The 24,629-nt window shown below is 42.8% G+C and overlaps 1 protein-coding gene across 1 annotated transcript; it reads left to right on the top strand.

Annotated features, from left to right (window-relative positions):
* On the top strand, positions 1 to 23,501 carry LOC149440933 (protein FAM162B-like). The gene is made up of 4 exons (XM_089657968.1): positions 1 to 293; positions 9,506 to 9,611; positions 15,843 to 15,951; positions 22,568 to 23,501. The coding sequence occupies exons 1-4, from the start codon at positions 146 to 148 to the stop codon at positions 22,652 to 22,654; spliced, it is 450 nt and encodes a 149-aa protein (XP_089514094.1). The 5' UTR covers positions 1 to 145; the 3' UTR covers positions 22,655 to 23,501.
* The last annotated feature ends 1,128 nt before the right edge of the window (positions 23,502 to 24,629 follow it).

Here is a 24,629-nt window from a genome sequence, read left to right as displayed (position 1 = left end):
ATGTGATGAGAGAGATTAGACTTCCTGCCGTGGCCGTCATTGCACACTGATTGGGAGGAAGTTTGTTAGAGGAGAGTTCAGCAGACTGACACCGCAGGACTCACCTGTGTACACTGGGCTGCCCATCCATCCATCTCTGCACATCATGTCCAGATTCAGCCTGGCCTCTGTGTCATCTCTGCTGAGAAAGGTGTGTGTTGTGCAGCCAGGGAGCAGATCTGCACTCTACAGGAGGCCCTACAGTCAGAATGCCAATGACCTACAACCCAAAGTGACTGTCAACCAGACACATGGTGAGTACAGGAGACACTTCTGATGTTCATATTTACATAGGTGATCAGAGGCTTCACTTATAATGACAACTGGATGCCCTCAAATGCGTCACCTGCTCAGCCTGCCATGACCTACATTATCTGCAGTCTGCATCAGGGCATGAATGCTGAAATTGTGACGATTGGCATCTGTTTGCATAAAACTGTGTTTTAGTGGATGGCTATAATGTACATTTTACTGCATTATTTGGATATTTTTTGTTGTATTTATTGTGACATGCATGCACTGTATATGTGACATGTTTTATGTGTACTTGTATGTAAGTTAGGGACCTTAGATTGTATGCCCCTTGAAGGTTAGGAACTGATGTGAATGTACAATATATGTATGTAAAGTGGTGCGTAAATTGACAGCGCTATAAAAGTACCTGAAATAAAATAAAACTTATTCCTATGTATTTATATAATGGTAAAATGCAAGAAACCACAAGAATTAAAGAAAGGCTAATAATAATTAAAAATACATAAATAATAAAAAAGTATGTGTGTGTGTATGTATGTATATATATATATATATATATATATATATATATATATATATATATATATTTTTTTGTATTACTTATTATACAGTATTTATATAGCTCCAACAGTTTGCTCAGCACTGTACATTATAATGGGAGACAATACACGAGACAGCACAGTAACAATGCAATACTCGAGGGTCCTGTTCCTTGGATCTTACAATCTAGGAGGGAGGGGAGAGTGGTACAGGAGGAAATAGCTGTGGGGGATGGAGTGGTGGGAAGAGCGGAGGAGATCGGCAATTAGGTGAGGGCGGGGTAAGCTTCTCTGAAGAGATGGGTTTTCAGGGTGCACCTAAAGGTGAGGAGGGTAGGTGACAGTCTGATGGATTGGGGTAGTGAGTTCCAGAGGATGGGGGAAGTCCTGGAGACGGGCATGGGAGGAGGAGACCAGGGAACTAGACAGTAGAAGGTCTTGTGAGGAGCGGAGAGTGCGTTTTGGCTTTGTAAGCTCGAAAGAGCAGGGCCCTTGACCCCCTCGTGTATTGTTACTGTATTGTCTCATGTACTGTCCCCCACTGTAATATACAGCTATGAGCAAACCTTTTAGCGCTATATAAATACTGTATAATAATAAATGAATATTTGGTTGGTGATGTAGTTAGGGGCAGTGTTATGGACAGCTTTGTACGTCAGTGTTATTATTTTGAATTGTATGCGTTAGGCAATCGGAAGCCAGTGGAGGGATTGGCAGAGGGAGGTGGCGGATACAGTGCGGTTGGTAAAGTGGATGAGTCTGGCCGCAGAATTTAGGATAGACTGAAGCGGGGATAGCCTGTGTTGGGGTAGGCCAGCGAGGACGGAGTTACAGTAGTCAAGTCGTGATATGATCAGGGAGTGAATGAGTTGCTTTGTAGTTTCTGGAGTTAGGAACGTGCGTATAGTTTGAATCCATCCTTAGCTGCTAAAAGGGACATTTTTAATTTTTTGCAGAAAGTATGCAGAGGAAGGCTGCCACTGCTGACCTCTAAAAAGTTTTAGTTGCTTGACTGTCATGCTGCTTCAGTAGCTTCAGTCATTTTTGATTTATTGAGCTAGAATAAACATATAGGGCCCCTTTCCCACAAGCACCGTCTGGTCTGTTCAACAAGGGATTTGTGAACAGAACCCCTGCTGAATCAGAGCAGAATGGGACAAATGTCACTTTGTGGCATCCATGTCTGTTCAGATGTGGTTGCAGGAAAGAAAATCGCATCATGTATGGCCTGCCTTAGGATAAAAACAGAGACTGATTAACAGAATATTCATCGGAAATGAACAGGAAACAAATTCAGAGCCCCAGAATTATTTTTCTGGTAATTGTACAAGTAAGTTCTGTTGGATACCTCTGGCCCTTATTATGGGGTCCCTGCATCACCAATCTGAGTCTAGGTTTTTTAGACATGATTCTCATAGTTAAGTGGCTTGGTTTTTTTTTTTTTCTTCACATTATTGTACGTATTTCTGTGCTGTTCACCCCTTTTCTTTATTATGGTTATTTATTCCTCTGATTTTTAATAATATATTTTGCTGAGAGAAATCTCAAATATGGCACAAGTAAAATCAGTATTAACCCTAAAGCAAGCATTTATTATATTGCAACTGACCAATTCTTAGTCTCATTAGGAACTTACCGATTCTTAGATGTGATGGCAGCATTCGTTTTCTTTTTTTATGCTTTCCTTCATTTAATTTTCCCCTGGTTATCTGGCCAGTAGTTGTTTTTCAAAAGAACAAGCTGTCCTGCAGATGTAGCAGTTACAGGGTTGACACAAACCATTTACTACCGACAGGAGTGCTCACAATGATCAGCTTTTATATATTTCTGTAAAACCTTTATCCCAAAAGGAATAAAAAAAAAAAAAGAGTTTGCTGTAACTGCTTATAAAGCATTAGCTGGAGTTCAGCTTCAATTTGTTTGTGTATCTAAATCTTCTAGTGCATCTAACACTCCCCTCCCCCAAGGTTAACAATGCTGTTGTCCAAAGGCCCCCCAACCCCCCCCCCCCCCCCCCGCTCCTTCATCCAGAGCTGGAGCACTCTTAAGGCCTTATGCACACTGTAAGCTTAACCTCTTCACGCCAAATGTGCAGCCTCCCGGCATCTGGGCCTAGACGCCGAGCGGCCGCACATTTGTGTGTAATAAAAAAATAAAGTGCTGAGAGCGCGCGCTCCCAGCACACATGTCCAGTACTTACAGAAAGGTCCCGATCTCCTCCTTCGATCGGGACCTTTCCCGATCATGTGACCGCCATGATGGCGAATCACAGCGGTCACATGACCCTAAAAAACCTTGCCCCGCCCCCCGGCTTCTGAAACCCTTAAAGGGCCAGGAGGCGCCGGCGCCAAGGGGTTAAAAACAAAACATTTTCCCTCCTACAGGAGTTTGCAGCATCAAAAAACTGTGTAAAAAGCTGCTTTTTGGCACAGGTGTTAATGCACGTTCCTGCGCCTGGCGTAAATGCATTCTATTGGCCAGAATTCACAGGAACATGCATTAACATGCTTAGCATTATTGCACATTAGCGTGCTTTAGTTTTTCACACTCAAAAGCTCTGTAAAAAGCTATATTTATGCATGGGTGGTAATGCGCATTCCTTTGCCTGGTCATAATGAATTCTGGCCTTTAGAATGCATTCACACAGGAACATACATTAACCTGCTTAGTGTTTATGCATGTTAACACCTTTTTTAGCATTTGTTATGCTCAGAAGCTCCTCTCCTGAATGTACAAGTGATGTTCTTTATTTATTGCCTCTGAACTCCCCTGCCACTTGTCTCCAGAAAATGCCTATGTGTGTATGGACACATAGGCTAACATGGAGGGGAGTTTACGAGCAGAGAAAAAAAATGCTTGAATGCCTTGAATGCCTGAAGAAGCAGCTTTTTTGAGCTGCAGTGTTCTTGAGAACTTATACAGAAGGTGTGTTACTGGCCAGATCACCAGGTGAAGACAGAGGAAAAAAAGCCTAGTAAAGGAAAACTAATGCAGCCACCACATCTAATGGTAAGTTACAATATACACTGCTAAAAAAAAAATTAAAGGAACACTTTTTAATCAGAGTATAGCATCAAGTCAGTTTAACTCCTGGGATATTGATCTGGCCAGTTAAGTAGCAGAGGGGGTTGTTAATCAGTTTCAGCTGCTTTGGGGTTAATGAAATTAACAACAGGTGCACTAGATGGGCAACAATGAGATGACCCCCAAAACAAGAATGGTTTTACATGTGGAGACCACTGACATTTTTTTCCCTACTCATCTTTTCTGATTGTTTTTCACTAATTTTGCATTTGGCTAGGGTCAGTGTCACTACTGATAGCATGAGGCGATACCTGGACCCTACAGAGGTTGCACAGACAGTCCAACTTCTCTAGGATGGAACGTCAATATATGCCATTGCCAGAAGGTTTGCTGTGTCTACCAGCACAGTCTCAAGAGCATGGAGGAGATTCCAGGAGATAGGCAGTTACTCTGGGAGAGCTGAACAGGGCCGCAGAAGGTCCTTAACCCATCAGCAGGACCGGTATCTGCTCCTTTGTGCAAGGAGGAACAGGATGAGCACTGCCAGAGCCCTACAAAATGACATCAAGCAGGCCAATGGTGTGAATGTCTCTGACCAAACAATCAGAAACAGACTTCATGAGGGTGGTGTGAGGGCCCAACGCCATCTAGTGGGCCCTGTGCTCACTGCCCGGCACCATAGAGCTCGATTGGCATTTGCCATTGAACACCAGAATTGGCAGGTCCACCACTGGCACCCTGTGCTTTTCACAGATGAGAGCAGGTTCACTCTGAGCACATGAAAGAGTCTGGAGAAGCCGTGGAGAACATTATGCTGCCTGTAATATCGTTCAGCATGACCATTTTGGTGGTGGGCCAGTGATGGTCTGGGGGAGGCATATCCATGGCGGGACACACAGACCTCTACAGGCTAGACAATGGCACCCTGACTACCATTCGGTATTGGGATGAAATCTTTGAACCCATTGTCAGACCCTACACTGATACAGTGGGTCCTGGGTTCCTCCTGGTGCACAACAATGTCCGGTCTCATGCGGCCAGAGTATGGAGGCAGTTCCTGGAGGATGAAGGAATTGATACCATTGAATGTTCCCCACTCTTGCCTGACCTAAATCTAATAGAACACCTCTGGGATATCATGTTTCAGTCCATCAGATGCCACCAGGTTGCACCTCAGATTATCCAGGAGCTCAGTGATGCCCTGGTCCATATCTGGGAGGAAATACCCCAGGACACCACTCGTCGTCTCATTAGGAGCATGCTCTGATGTTGTCAAGCATGCATACAAGCACGTGAGGGCCATACAAACTACTGAGTACCATTTTGAGTTGCTGCAATGAAATTTCAGCAAAATGGACTAGCCTGCTGCAGCATTTTTTCACTTTGATTTTGGGGTGTCTTTGAATTCAGTCCTCTGTAGGTTGATAATGTTCATTTCCATCAAACGATGGGGCATCCTTATGTTCCTAACGCATTACCCAGTCCATATCAGTAGATATCCAGCATGAGATTTTTCCCCATTGAGATTTGATGAGTTTTCAAAGTGTTCCTTTAATTTTTCTGAGCAGTGTGTAATATTTTTGGTTTTTGGATTAATACGGCTTTAAGGCTAATGTGACAAACAGCCCCTGTCAGTCCAGGGAAAAGCTGTGGGTGGAGTGTACCTGCCGCTTAGTTTTTTTTCACATCATACAATAAATTGGTGGCAGTGAAAGGTCTGTAGCAGTATATAGGATGTTAAACACTGGCCATACCAGGGGAATATCTTCTCTCCCCTGGGTAATCAGTGTTGTTGAGGAAAGCATACATATGGGTGGTGATGGAACATGTCTTCAAGTCTCAACAGACCCAGTGTGATCTCACTATTAGCCCAGAAAATCATTTTTGTTGGATCTTGGTCTGTGATGATTACTCCTGCGAGGAAACGTTCTGTTTGGTTGTGCTTTTCTGTAATAATAACAATAAACATTGTCAGGAAGCCCTTAAACATTCTTTGATGTCTGGAGTAACTGTGTGCAAGTTCCAGCTTGAATCTGATCTCACACAACTACATACACTCTGACCTTTTCAGGCATAAAATATGCCTAGCGTAAAGAACCACAAAGGTTTCCTGCAGCCAGCCATAGAGGTGCATTGCTATGCACTCCTGTAAACCTCTATGTATCACTGTTTACCTTTACATGTGTATTCAACGTATTTTATGAACACAAAACGTGTTTTTGGGAAAATATGCACAGATGCACAGGAGTGCCAGCATTTACATGGATATAGGAGCATACAGCAATTCACTTCCATGGCCTACTTTCTATTTCCTGGGCGCAGGTAAATGCTGTGTCTTTACACTGGTCATATTTTATGCTGGGTAATGTTTGTGTGCATGAGGCCTAAAGGAACTGTAGGAAGCACAAATAATGAAGCACCAATGTGCAAAGAGGCTGTAATAGCAGTGAGTTCATGACTTCTCCTGAAGCATGTCTGCAGTCTCTCACCATCTCTTGTATCATGTCTGCAGTCTCTCACCATCTCTTGTATCATGTCTGCAGTCTCTCACCATCTCTTGTATCATGTCTGCAGTCTCTCACCATCTCTTGTATCATGTCTGCAGTCTCTGACCATCTCTTGTATCATGTCTGCAGTCTCTGACCATCTCTTATATCATGTCTGAAGTCTCTGATCATGTCTTGCAGCATGTCTGCCACCTCTGACCATGTCTTGCAGCATGTATGCAGGCTCTGACCATGTCTTGCAGCATGTATGCAGGCTCTGACCATGTCTTGCAGCATGCATGCAGGCTCTGACCATGTCTTGCAGCATGCATGCAGGCTCTGACCATGTCTTGCAGCATGCATGCAGGCTCTGACCATGTCTTGCAGCATGCATGCAGGCTCTGACCATGTCTTGCAGCATGCATGCCGGCTCTGACCATGTCTTGCAGCATGCATGCCGCCTCTGACCATGTCTTGCAGCATGTCTGCCGCCTCTGACCATGTCTTGCAGCATGTCTGCCGCCTCTGACCATGTCTTGCAGCATGTCTGCCGCCTCTGACCATGTCTTGCAGCATGTCTGCCGCCTCTGACCATGTCTTGCAGCATGTCTGCCGCCTCTGACCATGTCTTGCAGCATGTCTGCCGCCTCTGACCATGTCTTGCAGCATGTCTGCCGCCTCTGACCATGTCTTGCAGCATGTCTGCCGCCTCTGTCCATGTCTTGCAGCATGTCTGCCGCCTCTGTCCATGTCTTGCAGCATGTCTGCCGCCTCTGACCATGTCTTGCAGCATGTCTGCCGCCTCTGTCCATGTCTAGCAGCATGTCTGCCGCCTCTGTCCATGTCTAGCAGCATGTCTGCCGCCTCTGTCCATGTCTAGCAGCATGTCTGCCGCCTCTGTCCATGTCTAGCAGCATGTCTGCCGCCTCTGACCATGTCTTGCAGCATGTCTGCCGCCTCTGACCATGTCTTGCAGCATGTCTGCCGCCTCTGACCATGTCTTGCAGCATGTCTGCCGCCTCTGACCATGTCTTGCAGCATGTCTGCCGCCTCTGACCATGTCTTGCAGCATGTCTGCCGCCTCTGTCCATGTCTTGCAGCATGTCTGCCGCCTCTGTCCATGTCTTGCAGCATGTCTGCCGCCTCTGTCCATGTCTTGCAGCATGTCTGCCGCCTCTGTCCATGTCTTGCAGCATGTCTGCCGCCTCTGTCCATGTCTTGCAGCATGTCTGCCGCCTCTGTCCATGTCTTGCAGCATGTCTGCCGCCTCTGACCATGTCTTGCAGCATGTCTGCCGCCTCTGACCATGTCTTGCAGCATGTCTGCCGCCTCTGACCATGTCTTGCAGCATGTCTGCCGCCTCTGACCATGTCTAGCAGCATGTCTGCCGCCTCTGTCCATGTCTAGCAGCATGTCTGCCGCCTCTGTCCATGTCTAGCAGCATGTCTGCCGCCTCTGTCCATGTCTTGCAGCATGTCTGCCGCCTCTGTCCATGTCTTGCAGCATGTCTGCCGCCTCTGTCCATGTCTAGCAGCATGTCTGCCGCCTCTGTCCATGTCTAGCAGCATGTCAGCCGCCTCTGTCCATGTCTAGCAGCATGTCTGCCGCCTCTGTCCATGTCTAGCAGCTTGTCTGCCGCCTCTGTCCATGTCTAGCAGCATGTCTGCCGCCTCTGTCCATGTCTTGCAGCATGTCTGCCGCCTCTGTCCATGTCTTGCAGCATGTCTGCCGCCTCTGTCCATGTCTTGCAGCATGTCTGCCGCCTCTGTCCATGTCTTGCAGCATGTCTGCCAGGGTTGGTGCAGCTGGTTCCAGTTCTCATCCTCATGCTGAGAGGCCAAACCAACTGTCAATCAGGCAGCTGGGTAGATCCTAAAAAAGTAAGAGCACTCCTGTGACCCACGAGATGTCTGGCCAAAAAAGCTTTGTCCACTTCCCTTTTTAAAGTAGAATTTCAGGAAAAACCTAATTACTCTTAAAAATGCCCCCTCTCCTAACACATATTCTGACTAACCCGTCTATGGGATAGATATACTTATCAATTTTTAGGATGGCTCTGGTCCAATCATGTGATCTTGCTGTTTGGGGCTGCAGGGGAGAGCGCTCCAGCAATGGCTGGTAATCCTGGGAGCTGTGATGCCACCCATAGGCTTCAAGGGCCATCCATTGTGAGCGTGTGCACTTGCATTAACGTGTGTGCATAGTTATTTATTTAATCATATATATTTTTTTACACTTTTTTTTTTTTTCTTTTTGTTATTACAAGGGCGGTAACAATCAGAGTCGGACTGACCATTGGGAAACTCGGGCACTGCCTGAGGGCCTGGGGTCAGTAGGGGGCCCCATGAGACGCCCCTGGTACCTTTTTTCATAGGCTTTTTTGAGTTTGAGCAAGGACACGGGGGCCCCATGAGTTGTCAGTCCGACCCTGGTAACAAGCCCCTATGTCAAAGCACTGGGCAGGTGAAAAGTCCTCTTTATGGAACATTTGGGGTCTATCAAGTCCTGAAATCGGATGTGACAAAACGTTCATCACTTTCAGGTTCATTCATCAGATAGGAGATGGGGAATGGATGCTTCCCAGTCTCCTCCTGCTTGAAATCCTGAAGCCATTTACTGCAGCTCAGGGCTCCTTGAAGGGACAGGAGAATATGGGAAATGCTGCGGGCAGGAACGGTGGGGGAAGGGAGTCTCCATAAATGCCTAGATTACTTTCACATGACAGCTGAGAGTTGGCTAGTAAAAACAATACCAAGCTTGATTTAACTCCTTCACTACAGGACGTTTATAAGTGTACCTTGGTGGACAAGGGGTTAAACATGTGCATTTACACACAATTAATTAGCATGTAATTTTAAGCTTGCCTAATGCACCACAATGGACTGAAAAAGTCACGCATGCAACATATTCTGCAGCACAGCACACTGCAACACATGGTGGTGTTCATTGAAGGTGAGCGTTGAGGTGCTCTTCAGAATGAATGACATCCAATCACTTCAATGTATGTTACGGTGTATTGCAGTAATGAGCACCCGCACCACAGTGATGTGAATAAGAAAAAGTAAATGTGCTTTGTTCATGTAGCCCATGTAACAGTTTTAAAATTGATCCCATTCAGAATCATTGTTTTTACCTTTTTCTTTTTGTTTCTTTTTTTTCTAGCTAACCAATTATACAGAAATGAGATGAAACCATCAGATTTTGATAAAAAGGTGCTTTTGTGGACTGGACGTTACAAAACAAAGGAGGATATTCCAGAATATGTCTCGTGAGTAAATGATTAAATACATTTGGGAGTTAAAAAAAAACTGTACATACTCAAACTCAATCTTTCTAAAACCAAGCTTGTAATATTTTCTCCTCCTTGATCCCCCACTGATGACTTTACCATTAAGATCAACAGCAAAACCATTAGTCCCTCCCCACTTGCAAGGGTGCTAGGTGTAACCCTAGACTCTGACCTCTCCTTCGGGTCCCACATCCAATCTGACTAAATCCTGCTGCCTCAACCTCCGCAACATTTCCAGAATTCACCCCTTCCTGACTAATGACACCACAAAACAACCTATCCACGCCTTGGTTGTATCCCACCTTGATTACTGCAACTCCCTCCTCACCGGCCTACCTTTTATACAGGCTATCCCACCTTCAGTCTATTATTAATGCTGCTGCTAAACGTATACACCTTACCAACTGATCAGCAACTGCTTCCCTGCCAATCCCTTCACTGGCTTCCGCTAGTTCAACTTATAAAATTGAATATACTAACCACAATGTACAAAGCCATCCTTAGCTACATCACCAACCTCATCTACAGATATCATCCAAATCATCCACTCCGTTCCTTCCATGACATCTTGCTCTCTAGCTCCCTTGTCACCTCCTCCCATGCTTGCCTCCAGAACTTCTCCTGAACCTCTCCCATCCTCTGGAACTCCCTTCCCCAATATGTCCAGTTAGCCCCCACCCTGTCTGCCTTTGGGCGATCTTTTGAAAAACTCAATTATTCAGGGAAGCCTACCCCACCTCCACCTAAGAACTGTACTTGAGTCAGCTCCATCTGATTATCCCTGCAGTTATCACCTTTTGTACCACTTTCCCCTTCCTTTAGATTGGAAGCTCCATGAGTAGAGCTTTCCTATTCCTTCTGTATTGAACTGTATTGTAGTTGTATTGTCCCCCTTTATATTGTAAAGCACTGTGCAAACTGTTGGCGCTATATAAATCCTGTATAATAATAATACATACCCACCTGTGTTGCTGCAGGGCTGTGATGCTGCAGCTTTCCTATGTCAGCTCTAATCCAGAGAAATGGGTGACCACTTGACCACTGATTTCTCAGTTCTTGGTCTGCTTGAAATGGAGAACTGTGACTGTTGGTCACGACTCGCCTCTCTACCCCTCAAGCGCTCACTGGAATGCCAAGAGAGGGGGTAAGCACAACTGGCTTAGACTCTGACGCTCTCTGAGAGCTGGAACCTGCTGTCAGTCAGGCAGCTGGGTGGATTCCAGACAATGTGGTTGGAATCCTTCCAGAGCCTGGAGTGGCTCTGATGTGAGCTGACAGTGGGCTTTAGCACATTTTCAGCAGATGCTGTGTCACGGGTAATCAAAAGTAAGTGAACTCCTGTGATTCACGGGAGAAATATGGCCAAAAAAGCTATTGACTGTTGTCTTGAAGCCAACCTCCTCTGCCCTATAGCTTAAAGTGTATCTAAACTTAAAAACAAAAATGTAATATATTGCAGTTTACCAATCTATAGATGTTGGTGGCTGCATTTGTTTTCAGAAAGTACAAAAAATACAGATCTTGATTGACATTCAGGGCCCTTGTGAATACCAGTAATGTGAAAAGATAGCAAAAACAAGGCATGTTTGAAGTCCAGCTGGTATGAAAACCATTTCTACCTCCATAGATACAGCAGAGAAATGAGTGTAGACAGGAAGGGGCAGGGAGTGTGTTATTCAAAGGATTACTAGCTGAAAAAAAAGGGAAAAATGCCTGAAAAATAGGAAAACTCAATGTCACCACATCTGAGAACTGTAAGATGCAATATTTTATATTTTTGAGCAAGGCCAGATCTTGGGGGTACTTAATTCAGTGGTATCGGATGCTGTGTGGGGCTAAGTTCTCCTTCTCCTGAACATTCTGCTGTGGGATTCCTCCGCTGCATGGAGCTTTGGGGTGCAGGATGGTCAGGAGGAGGAGAGCTTAGCTCCACCACGTGGATTCTTTTAGCAATAGCTAGCCTTCAGTTAACTTTTTGGTTAGAGTAAGGGAGTGTTATAACCCCTGCCATTTTATTTTTTGTCATCTATGTCTCATTAGGGAGATTTCACTTTGCGTCCTGACCTATAGCCAAAACAGGAAATGAGAGGCTAGCCCTGAAAATTTATGGAATCCCCACTCAGATCTGACCTCTGCACTGAGAATTACGTACCACTCACCACTGCGTTACTTACTCTTGACTTCCGCACATTGTGTTTCATACTACTGCACTCTGCATCACTTTCTCCTAACCTCTGCACAGTGCATTACATACTAACCCCTCGTGTATTGTATTGTTACTGTACTGTCTTGTGTACTGTCTCCCATTATATTGTAAAGTGCTGAGCAAACTGTTGGCGCTATATAAATACTGTATAATAATAATAAATACTGTCCTCTATGGTATTTACTCCTGACCTCTCCACAATGCATTACATACTACTGACTGTTATTTATTCTTGACCTCTGCACAGTGCTTTACATACTACTGACCTCTATGGTATTTACTCCTGACCTCTGCACAGTGCATTACATACTACTGACCTCTGCATTACTTACTCCTGATTTCTGCACAGTGCATTACCTACTACTGACCTTTGTTATTTACTTCTGACCTCTGCACAGTGCATTACATACTTCTGACGTCTTTGTACTCCTGGCCTCTGCACTGTGCTTTACATACCAATAACTTCTGCAGTCCATACGTCTGCACTATGTGTTGCATACTACTAACCTCTGCCCTTTGTGTTACTACTGACCCGGGGACTTTGCTTTACATACACTAACTTCTGAACTCTGCCTTGCTGCTAACCCCTGTACTGTGCCTTACATACTACTGACCTCTGTGCTACTTACTTCTGATCCCTGCACTCCGTGTTACTTCTCTACTGTGTTACATAATTCTGACCTCCACTCTGTGTTATATAATAGTGACCTCTGCACTCTGTGTTACTACTGACCCTTTTCACAGCAGGCATATGTGCCCACATGCATTATTTAGCTAAAATTACCTAGTTCACTGTCTGTTAAATGTTATTAGTAGTTTGTTATGTATATTTTTTAGCAGGCCCCTTTTTAAGAGGTTGCAAATCTATTAAGTCACTTACAAGCAGTAATATGTGTTTATTGTTGGCTTGGGAGAGAGCGATAACTTCATGATCTATGAAGTAGCAATCTTATACAGTTGAATGGAAACTATCAGTTATCCAGTCCGTTGTGCAGTGCAGACAGATGGCTTTTTATTTTATTTTAAATGAATAGGTGCAGAAATTCATGAACCTTGACAACCCCCCACCTTGCTGACAAAGGGGAGATTAGCGATGTGGAACATTGTGGGCATCAAATGGAAGTTGTGGCCAAATTGAATGGGTCTTAACCACTTGCCTACAGGGCACTTATACTCCCTTCCTGCCCAGACCAATTTTCAGCTTTCAGTGCTGTCGAAAATTTGAGTGACAATTGCACAGTCATGCAACATTATACCCATATGAAATTTTTTTCACACAAATAGAGCTTTCTTTTGGTGGTATGCACTCATTGCTGGGTGTTTTTATTGTTTGCGCTATATACAAAAAAAGAGCAAACATTTTGAAAAAAAATGTTTTTACTTTGTTTCTATTATAAAATTTTGCAAACAGGTAATTTTTCTCCTTCACTGATGTGCGTTGATGAGGCTGCACTTATTGGCAGCACTGATAGGCAGCACTGATGAGGTGGCACTGATAGGCAATAATGATGGGCACTGATAGGTGGCACAGACTGGCGGCACTGCTGAGCACAGACTGGCGGCACTGCTGGGCACTGATCATCAGTGCCCTGATTGGTTCCGATCCCCCCTATGACAATTGCAGGTTATCGGCAGTACTTTCCTCATGCTGTGACAGCGTGAGGAAAGTGCAGCTGATAACTGGCAGCTGCATTTACCAGTGATCTGCTGTGTCATTGGACACGGCTGTTCATGTGGTAAAAGGACTCTGTGATTGGCCTTTTACCACATCATGTGATCTGCTGTGTCCGTAGGCCCCGGGGGCGTATGGGAGGGCGCATTCTGGGAGGACGTCATATGCGGTCAGCAAGTGGTTAAAGGGGCATTGTTAAATAAAAACAGGAATGCATAATGCACAGAGTGCAGGGTTCAGGGGAGTCTATTGCTCACAGAGTTCAAGGTTCAGGAAAGCACTAAACATGGAGTGCAGAGTTCAGGAGTGCACTAAACATGGAGTGGGCACCCCTCCCGCGCTTTGTGTGGAGCTGTTGGGATAGGTTACAAGTGAAAGTGGAGTAGGGCAAGCAGAGGCCCAGCTCCAGAGGTTGTTGAAAGTTTCGGCTGAAAAAAAGCCTTGTATAAATAAGTGTGTGTGTGTATGTATGTATGTATGTATGTGTGTGTGTGTGTGTGTGTGTGTGTATATATATGTGTGTATGTATATATATATATATATATATATATATATATACATACAGTCAGGTCCATTAATATTGGGACATCGACACAATTCTAACATTTTTGGCTCTATACACCACCACAATGGACTTGAAATCAAACAAACAAGATGTGCTTTAACTGCAGACTGTCAGCTTTAATTTGAGGGTATTTACATCCAAATCAGATGAACGGTGTAGGAATTACAACAGTTTGCATATGTGCCTCCCACTTGTTAAGGAACCAAAAGTAATGGGACAGAATAATAATCATAAATCAAACTTTCACTTTTTAATACTTGGTTGCAAATCCTTTGCACTCAATTACAGCCTGAAGTCTGGAACACATAGACATCACCAGACGCTGGGTTTCATCCCTGGTGATGCTCTGCCAGGCCTCTACTGCAACTGTCTTCAGTTCCTGCTTGTTCTTGGGGCATTTTCCCTTCAGTTTTGTCTTCAGCAAGTGAAATGCATGCTCAATCGGATTCAGGTCAGGTGATTGACTTGGCCATTGCATAACATTCCACTTCTTTCCCTTAAAAAACTCTTTGGTTGCTTTTGCAGTATGCTTTGGGTCATTGTCCATCTGCACTGTGAAGCGGCGTCCAATGAGTTGTGAAGCATTTGGCTGAATATGAGCAGATAATATTGCCCGAAACACTTCAGAATTCATCCTGCTGCTTTTGTCAGCAGTCACATCATCAATAAATACAAGAGAACCAGTTCCATTGGCAGCCATACATGCCCACGCCATGACACTACCACCACCATGCTTCACTGATGAGGTGGTATGCTTAGGATCATGAGCAGTTCCTTTCCTTCTCCATACTCTTCTCTTCCCATCACTCGGGTATAAGTTGATCTCGGTCTCATCTGTCCATAGGATGTTGTTCCAGAACTGTGAAGGCTTTTTTAGATGTCGTTTGGCAAACTCTAATCTGGCCTTCCTGTTTTTGAGGCTCACCAATGGTTTACATCTTGTGGTGAACCCTCTGTATTCACTCTGGTGAAGTTTTCTCTTGATTGTTGACTTTGACACACATACACCTACCTCCTGGAGAGTGTTCTTGATCTGGTCAACTGTTGTGAAGGGTGTTTTCTTCACCAGGGAAAGCATTTTTCGGTCATCCACCACAGTTGTTTTCCGTGGTCTTCCGGGTCTTTTGGTGTTGCTCATTGGTGCGTTCCTTCTTTTTAAGAATGTTCCAAACAGTTGTTTTGTCCATGCCAAATGTTTTTGCTATCTCTCTGATGGCTTTGTTTTGTTTTTTTCAGCCTAATGATGGCTTGCTTCACTGATAGTGACAGCTCTTTGGATCTCATCTTGAGAGTTGACAGCAACAGATTCCAAATGCAAATAGCACACTTGAAATGAACTCTGGACCTTTTATCTGCTCATTGTAATTGGGATAATGAGGGGAAAAACACACACCTGGCCATGTAACAGCTGAGAAGTCAATTGTCCCATTACTTTTGGTCCCTTAACAAGTGGTAGGCACATATGCAAACTGTTGTAATTCCTACACCGTGCACCTGATTTGGATGTAAATACCCTCAAATTAAAGCTGACAGTCTGCAGTTAACGCACATCTTGTTTGTTTCATTTCAAATCCATTGTGGTGGTATATAGAGCCAAAAATGTTAGAATTGTGTCAATGTTCCAATATTTATGGACCTGACTGTGTGTGTGTGTGTGTGTGTGTATATGTATGTATGTGTGTATATGTATATATATATATATGTGTGTGTGTGTGTGTGTGTGTGTGTGTGTATAATTGTATTTGTGTTTTTTTTTTTTTTTTTCAGGTCGGAAACCCTAGCATCTTCCAGAAATAAATTGCGCATAAAGGTTGCCATGGGAATGATTGCTGCAACACTTATTGGATGTGTTTTTATGGTGTGGTCTGGTAAAAAAGTAAGTACTCAATATGCCTGTTGTTATATAACTTACTTACATTTACCTCCTTTGTGACTAAAAGTAAATCTATCAAATCATGTAAACAAATCATGTAATGAAAAACTGCAGTAAAGGAGGTTACCTTCATTAAACTTCAACAAAATCAAGAGGTCAGTATAGGCAGCTAAAAAGTATTTGCAGATCTTAACTTTTCCTGTAAAAATTAAACTTGGGCCTTCTCTTCCTGCCTCCAAAGTTTCCTATTGGTCCGGTAATGTGATGGGAGGCTGAATGAGCAGGGTCCAACTTTTAAAGGAAACGATGAATTTTGAATGTAACTTCAGATGCTCATACTTGCATGTGGGGCAATCTGTGATTACACACAGGACACTCAGAGGGGTTTCCAGCAAATAGCTGTAGATGGGGAACCCCATGCAAAGCCATGGTATTCTGATAGCACCCACAGCCATTCATTGCTGTTCACATGCAATCATACATGTAGGGATTATTTGAGGATTATCAGCTCTGATATCAGACAGTCTGGGGTTTATTTACTAAAGCTGGAGAGTCCAAAATCAGACTCCCTTCTGCATAGAAACCAATCAGCTTCCAGGTTTCATTGCCAAAGCTTCATTGAACAAGCTGAGGTTAGAAGCTGATTGGTTTCTATGCAGAAGGGAGTCTGATTTTGGACTCTCCAGCTTTAGTAAATAAACCCCTCTGTGTCCAGGGCCAATCATCCGCAGATAATTGCAGCCATTCACATGTAATCTAACATGCAGTAGTCGCTGTAAGCCTCCCATTGATTTGAATGGGATGCCAGCAGTTATTTGCAGGAAACATGTTGAGTCTCCGATGGTTAATTGCAGTTGGCCCCATATGCAGTTGTGAATGGGGCCTTAGTTTTTGGATCTAGTGATGACTGGACAGGTAGTTTTCTCTGAGGGCAAACTCTGCATATTTAATAATTTGGTCCTGTTGAATTGCTTAGGTTTAATTGGTTATTTTACAATGTTCTACACTTTAAACTATTTTTTTCAATTGCCTACTGTAACAAATCTGTTCTTAAATAGCGATGGGCCGAACACCCCCATGTTCGGTTCATGATTGAATATTCAAACCTAATGAATGTTCGACCGTGAACTTCAAACTCAGTGCAAGTCTATAGGACTCAAACTTGTAAATTTAAAAGTGCCCATTTTGAAGGCTTATATGCAAGGTGGGGGACAAACGAGTGCCCCTCCTCCCTGTGGATTACCAGGTCAGGTGGGGACAAGGGCCTCTTCTCCACATCCCTGGCCTGGTGGTTGTGGGGGTCTGAGGGCAGGTGAGCTCATTAGCATTAGGGTACTCCTTTAAATAAGAGGGTACCTGATGCTGCCCCCCCCCCCATGAATGAGTATGGGATAAATAAAGTTGCCAGACTTTTGAAAAATCCCTTTAATTGAACAAAAACAAAACCGTTTTTGACAAGTCCTTTAATTTAAAAACGGGTGCAAAAAAAAAAAAAAAAACCCTGTTCCATCGTCAATCATGGCATGCAGTGGTGTCACAATGATGCCAACTCGGCAAAATATAGAAAACTCGCTGCTCGCCGACCTGTCCGTACCTACCGAGCACTAGCCGCAATCTGACATTGGCAGGTCAGATTTAAACAATTGGGTGGAGCTAGCAGTGATGTCACTGCTAGCTCCATCCAATTGTGCTGTGATTTGCCAAAGCATTGCACCTGACCTGTGGCCAAGTGCATTTCTTTGGTCAATCACAATGCACTGTGAGAACGCAGTGCATTGTGGGGAGCGGTGGGTGAATAGCCTGCCGAACGCCCTTACCGTTCATGTGCAGGGGCGGACTGACCATTTGGAAACTCGTGCACTGCCCGAGGGCCCGGGGTCAGTAGGGAGCCCCATGAGATGCCTCTGGTACCTTTTTCATAGGCTTTTTTGAGTTTGGGCAAGGACACAGGGGCCCCATGATCCCCTATTGCCCGGGGGCCCCATGAGTTGTCAGTCCGCCCCTGTTCATGTGTTCGGCGAACACATGAACTACCGGTGCTTTGAGTCAAACTTACATCAAGCCCATCCCTATTTTTGTATTATGTAGTTCTTGAAGATCTTTGAGTACCAATGTCCTAATGTGGAACTATACTGCATCTGAACATCACAAACCAGAAATGCTATGTAATTCATTTTTATAACTCAAAGCAAACTCACCCATTCATCCATGTCTCCATGCTTTATTTTGCTGAGAAGTCACTTTGAAAAAATCCCCTAGCATTTCTGGCTGTGGCCATCTTGAGTAGGGGCAGATGATTCATGTAGTATTTACTTCCTGGACTCCATATGCCCTTAGCTCAAGTATGCAGACAGGAGGATGTAGTTACCCAAGGAAGCCCCCTCCTTCCCTCCTGAAGACTCCTGGGATGTATGACATTTTTTGCCTAGGCCATAAACCAGAAAGTAGCTGAAGAAATGTATAAAAAACATTTAAAACAAGTAAATAAGCATGTATTTACTACTGCTTGCAGCATAATTATTCAAAATAGTCAGCAGGGGCGGACTGACCATTCAAGCACTCAGGTGCTGCCCGAGGGCCCGGGGTCAGTAGGGGGCCCCATGAAATGCCCCTGGCATTTTTTTTTTTTTAAATAGGTTTTTTTGGGTGTGCTTTGAGTGTGGGCAAGGACACAGGGGCCCCATGATCCCCTATTGTCCGGGGGCCCCATGAGTTGTCAGTCCGCCCCTGATAGTCAGTATTGATTGAGAGTGTGAAGTTTTGCTTTAAATCAAATAGGCTGGCATAACATTTTTCTATAGTTACTAGGTACCTGAAATCTCAGGTCACAGTTCCCTATTACAATGAAAGTGAGGGTGTTCGGGAGCTATTTGAGGTGCTTCTCTGGCACCATTCAGGCTATGCTAAAGCCTGTGCTGTCAGTAATTTCTCTATAAAGGTTTTTCTATCATACTCACTATAGAGTTAAAATGAACAGAGGGGCAGAGCAAACCAAGGGGTTTGATTTAGTTACCCCTTTCCCCATCAGCACATTTTCCTTCATTCCTCTACCTCGCTGATGTTTGGTGATTGGCCCAATGCTGTCACATGCGGGTGGGAAGGAAATACTTAGCCCTCTGTAATCCGTCACTAGAATTACTCAGACCTGCTTTGCCCTAAATGAATTTAAAGGTCAACAACAATGTTTTTTGGGGGGTTTTTTTACGGTTATGGTTCAAACACTACTCAGGTTATTATTCCTGTTGGTAACTTTGCTTTCTGTATCCAAGTTTGAAGGACCGAGGAGACTGCAGGCTATTCAAAATAAAATTGTCAGACGTCAGGCTTTTTTTGGTGTAAATTTGTAATGACATTCTGAAGTTAAATTGGAGAGTTTTTTTAAAGAGAAACATGTATTCAAGGTTATGTACAAGGTATTCATTCCAAATGATTAGATTAGTGAACTGTTATAAAAGAGAGATTTATGTGTCCTGTTACATTGCATGAACCAGACACTTCAGCTACTGTGCAGTTTTGACAGTTGTGAGACAGTTGGCAGTGGACCTTATTTATTAAAGTGTGAAGCTGTGTGAAGTACTCTTCACTTTACTGGGCTTTGCTTTTTCAGTAAATCATGTCCAACTGGAGGTGAATGAGTTGTCAGTGCAGCAGCTCTCAGACCTAAGATATTCTTAAAACCTCTAACCTTCAAATGTTATATTTAGACAAAGTAAAGCTAAATAAAGTGCAAATAATACTATTTAACTGCTTCATGTCTGCCCTATAGCAGAAATACTGCTACAGGGCGGCACAGGTGCGCAAAATCTCATGTATATATACGTGATTTTGCATTTCTGGGTAGGGCCCTACCCGTGCCGCAGCTGTGAATCAACAGGTCCCAACTAGTAATTACTCACTGGCACCTGGAGATTTCCGAAGATCTCCAACAGGGAGGAGGACAGTTTTGTTCACTAACAGTCCTCCTCCCTGTCAGCTCGGGCTCACTGCTCTGGATGACTGTGCGATTACAGTGAAGCACACTGACACAGCCCCCTAGTAAAACAGTCCCTGCACACAGTTAACCCTCTGATTGACCCTCATGTTAACCCTTCCTGCGCAGTGCCATTAGTCATTAGTACAGTCAGTCTTTTTTTTTTTTTTTTTTTTACATTGATCACTGGTGATATCAGTGACACCAAGTCTGTTCCCCCGCAGTGTCAGAATGTCCACCTCAGTCCCACTATAACTTGCTGATTGCCGTTACTGCTAGTTAAAAAAAAAAATCAGTATATATATACCGCCATTTGTAAATACTATAACCTTCACATAAACCAATTAATTTACATGTATTTGGATTTTTTTTTAGCAAAGACATATAGCAGAATACATTTTAGCCTAAATGTCTGACAAAATGTGTTTTTAATTTTTTTTTTTTTTTTTTACTAGACATGTTTTATAACAAAAATTAAAAAATATTGTTTTTGTTCCTCAAAATTGTCATCCTTTTTTTTCTATGGCTAAAAAAATAAACTCATAGGTGATCAAATACCACCAAAAGATAGCTCAATTCATGGGGGAAAAAAAGATGTAAATTTAATTTGGGTGCAGCGTTGCATGACCATGCAATTGTCAGCTAAAGTAATGCAGCAGCGTAATGCAAAAAAATGGCCTGGTCAGGAAGGGGGATAAATCTTCTGGAGAGCAAGTGGTTAAAGTACAACTTTACCCACAACAGTTTAAAAACAATTAATGTTTAATAAAAGAACATACATTCCATATTAATAATTATGCTATCAAAATAGTGTGTGCTGTAAATTGCATCCAGCAAAACCGCAACCTAAAAGTCAGAAATACAGTGAGTTATGACTAAAGCCGTGTAGGCTGAAATGCGCCAACTTACTGTATTTCTGACGTTTGCGCTGTGGTTTCTATTATAAACATGATTTTAAGAGCACAGTGGTGCAGATCACTTCTACGGTTTAATGGTATAGCTGCGTGACTGAGGATTAGGGACCCTTGAGCTCTGTCTAAGTTGAATTGATCAGGTAGTAGCATAAAATATTTCGACTTTAATGTTCCTGTTCCGTCTTGCTGGAGGATGCCATTTTGTTGAAGTTTAGAGCACATAACTTTGTAATGGGAAACTCTCACCCTCTCCTTGGTCTTAAAAACGATATTTCACTTTCTTCAATTAAAATATGCATATTTCCAGCCTTAATTGTATGTCTTGGCTCCACAAGAGAGGAAAGCTGACAGGTACTTTACAGTGCTAAAGTTCACAGGTTGCCTACCTTGGTAAAAAGGAGAGAATATCAGGGGGCTAAGATAAGACTCTTTCCTTGTAAGTTTATTCTTTTGTGTCTCATTGGCAGCAGAGTTTGCCCTGTCACCTCTCCTGCTTTTGTTTTCTCCCATCATAGTCTGTCTTTCTTCAGCACAGTCTGTCATTTCTTGTTTCCTGCCCTCCTCTGTAGCAGTAAATTTTTAGGCTGTCAGCAGATCAGCCTTCAGTGACTTAGTAATTATCAGCACAGTGCTGAAAATGCATGACAACTGAGACTGCAGAGCAGGGTAAGACAGGGCCCTACTGGATTTTAAACGTTATAGGCACTTATTTTTAGCTTTTTACTTAGATTAATTTATGCTGAGCCCTTTTGCAGGTATAGCTATCAAGACTAAATTTTCTGGCTAAAGTTCCATTTGAACTTCTTACTGGTATAACAGATATATGTGGCGGCAGTTCAAGTGGACTTTAACGCCAAGTCACCACACATAAGCGTATATGTGGTTCAGAGGTTCAGTGCTGAAGGAGCGATCACTGCATGCTACAAGCACACTGACCAAGCTCTTACAACCGCTCTCGTTCACGGTTGGTGGAATGGGCTTCTAATCATGTTGTGACAACCAATCAGTGATCACGTGATCGGGAATCCGCTGGTGCTAAAACCCACTTAAAGGGCCACTGGGAGACAGAAGCAAGGGGCTAAAGCCTAATTTAAAGTATTTCTCCTTTTTAACTCTTTATAGTCCTGTACCCCCTTTTAAAAAGCCTTCGATTACATTTTCCCTCAGTAAAAATGCTCCCCTGTTTCTCAGTGTTCCATGATGTTATAGTAGCATGATTAACAGCACGCTCTGCAGCATCTCTCAATGTCATGGAATAGGTCTCTCCTCCAGTCACAGCAGAGGGAGAACTTTATGTGATATCACAAGCTCTATACTGTGACCTGGACCTTATAATGGGTTTCAAAATCTAGGTTATATTATGGGATAAACTTTGCTGTTTATAGTGGAACTGCGATATCCACTCTCAGTTATACAGTATATGACAAACAGAAAATCAAATCCCCTATATTGCAAAAAGATGTTGCATCTAGTTAACGTTCAAAAATCATTAACATAAAATGCATGTGTGTGTATATGTAGGTTTATACAGTATATATGCATCTATGTATGGCCTGAGTTATGAATTTCTGCTCTCTTTACACGTGAGTTGCTTTGTACAAGATAACCTACACAGCTCTGTTGAATGGCCATTTCCCTTTTCTCATAAGCTCACTTTTAACATAAGACAGTCAAATTATGAAGTCATATAATGTATAACATGTGTAACAAGATGAATCTGTGTCCCCATCTTCAGGCTCTCAGGGAGGACCGCACACTGGTCCACATGAATATGGAGAAGAAAGCAAAATGGAGAGAAGAAGTTGAAAAAGAGAAACATTAGACAAATCACTGAATCACTTTAAAGAAGTGCAATACTTTTTGAATTTTACTAGTCTACCTAATAGCTTTCACTTATAGACTAAATAAAGCACTATTGTGTGCCTTTGATTTATTTTACTTCTGAAATATTATCATGCATGTTTTTGCCTGAGGAGTATAATATGTTCCAATATGGTTCCAATTGAATGTGGCTTGTCTACATACAACTTCAGGTTCATTTACAAAAGGTGGAACAGTTGGCTACGTCAACCTTTTAAATTGCAAGGTTTCATTTTGTTTCCATCATTGAACAAATGGCAGAATCTGGTTGTTTTATGATACAGATTTGCAATTGTTTGTACCAGGTTTTCCCAGTTAGCCTTTGCATTTTCTTCTTTTCATTTTTAGAATGTGAAATGTATGTTGGCAGATTTTCTTTTTGGGTTGCCTTTTAAGCTGATCTCAAAGTCAGCTGCTAACTACACAGTTGAAATGCATATATAGGAATTTTTTTTTATGTTTCAAAGGATTTGTAATTCTGTTCAGCCAGTCTTATGGTTCAAACACCCCTGCAGACAGTACAATTAAACCTTCTACCTCAACTTCAGAAGCAGTATAGTTGGTCAAGAGCAGTATCACACTGCCAAACAATCTCTCTGCTCTCTCCCTTCTGTCAGCATGTTACTCTGTCAGTACATTTGCACTGTTCTAAGGAGCGACTGACCCCTAGGGCTGTCTTTCTATCTCCTATTTTGAGTTCTATTGTGCACTGCATTACAGGGGCTTAATATCAAGACAAATGCTGGTGCCTACACTAGCTGCATTTAAAATATGTATTTCTTAAAAAATAAACTAATAAACACCTAAAATCACGTATAAATGTTTTTTTTTGTCTGGCTGGTTGGTGCTGAGCTTTAACTTTTGCTGAAATTTTTTAGCAGAATTATTTGTCATCTATTGTATTTTGAAATAATTTTTCTATATGTTTTGATTCTTGGTGCAGATTAGCATTAAACTACATTTTTGTTCTAATAAGAAAAATCTAAAATAAATAACCTAAGACAAAATGTATACTTTGTGACCTATAAGGGAAATCAGTGTTTTTTTCCTGAAGGATTTTAATTCGATACAGATAATATATACAGATTAACATCCAAGCCAGACTGCATAGCCAGATGTGTCTTTTTTTCCTATAGCTTAGCAACTCCTCTTGGTCATCTCTCTACTTCTATCTTCCTTCTGAATGGACAACGAGAATGCAACAGCACACCTAAAAGGAATCTTTGTAGTTTGCCTACCTGTAAGCAAGATCCTAAAGTGTACTTATCTTCACTGACTGCGCCCAGCTAAACTAGCCTAACTTTCTATTGCATTCCATGGCCAATGTTGTCGGCTTGCAGCCAAAATTTTGTTTGCACTGGGTATGCCATCACATTCATTGCTTAGATAGGTAGAATGGATAAATGAGTGTTATTATCCATCAAAGTGGAACTAAAGCTCCTAAATAAAAAAAAATGCTAAGATGTAGAGTTTCAGCAAAATAGACATGCAAAATTTCATCTGCCAAAAATGTTCTTATTCTTTACCCCAGCATTTTTTTTTTTAATTTTGTGCATATGGCACTGCACCGTGAATACTCCTGGGCTTAATCCTGGAGCCTATAACATTGGACACATGTAGTTGAGTGCTGGGACAATGTAACTCCAGTGTGCTTGAGCAGAAGTTACAGTCTCTTTTACAATGGATTTTATTATAGACAACCTAACAACAAAGAAACAGTCAAAAGCAAGATCACTGACACAAAAAAATAAAGTATGCAATATTTCTGATGAAGGACATGACAAATGCACGGAAGTATTGACAAAGAGAGAAACTGAGTACATAAACACAATACATAAAAGGGTGGAAAGAAACCTGATAAATTGTGTTAATAGCAAACAAGTAATTACCAATGGGCTAGTAGACAAGGGCCAAAGATAATAGCAAAAATCACATAC

This window comes from Staurois parvus, unplaced genomic scaffold, assembly GCF_062004578.1.
Source record: "Staurois parvus isolate SC_StPar_1 unplaced genomic scaffold, SC_StPar_1.0 ptg001045l, whole genome shotgun sequence".
NCBI lineage: Eukaryota > Metazoa > Chordata > Amphibia > Anura > Ranidae > Staurois > Staurois parvus.
The sequence above is the reverse complement of the archived record's forward strand: the minus strand, read 5'-3'. Positions and strand labels throughout refer to the sequence as shown.

Coding starts and splice junctions, on each gene's coding strand:
- LOC149440933 (XM_089657968.1), top strand. CDS start 146: ATGTCCAGATTCAGCCTGGCCTCTGTGTCATCTCTGCTGAGAAAGGTG. Junction 294..9,505: donor GACTGTCAACCAGACACATG/GTGAGTACAGGA, acceptor TTTTTTTTCTAG/CTAACCAATTATACAGAAAT. Junction 9,612..15,842: donor GATATTCCAGAATATGTCTC/GTGAGTAAATGA, acceptor TTTTTTTTTCAG/GTCGGAAACCCTAGCATCTT.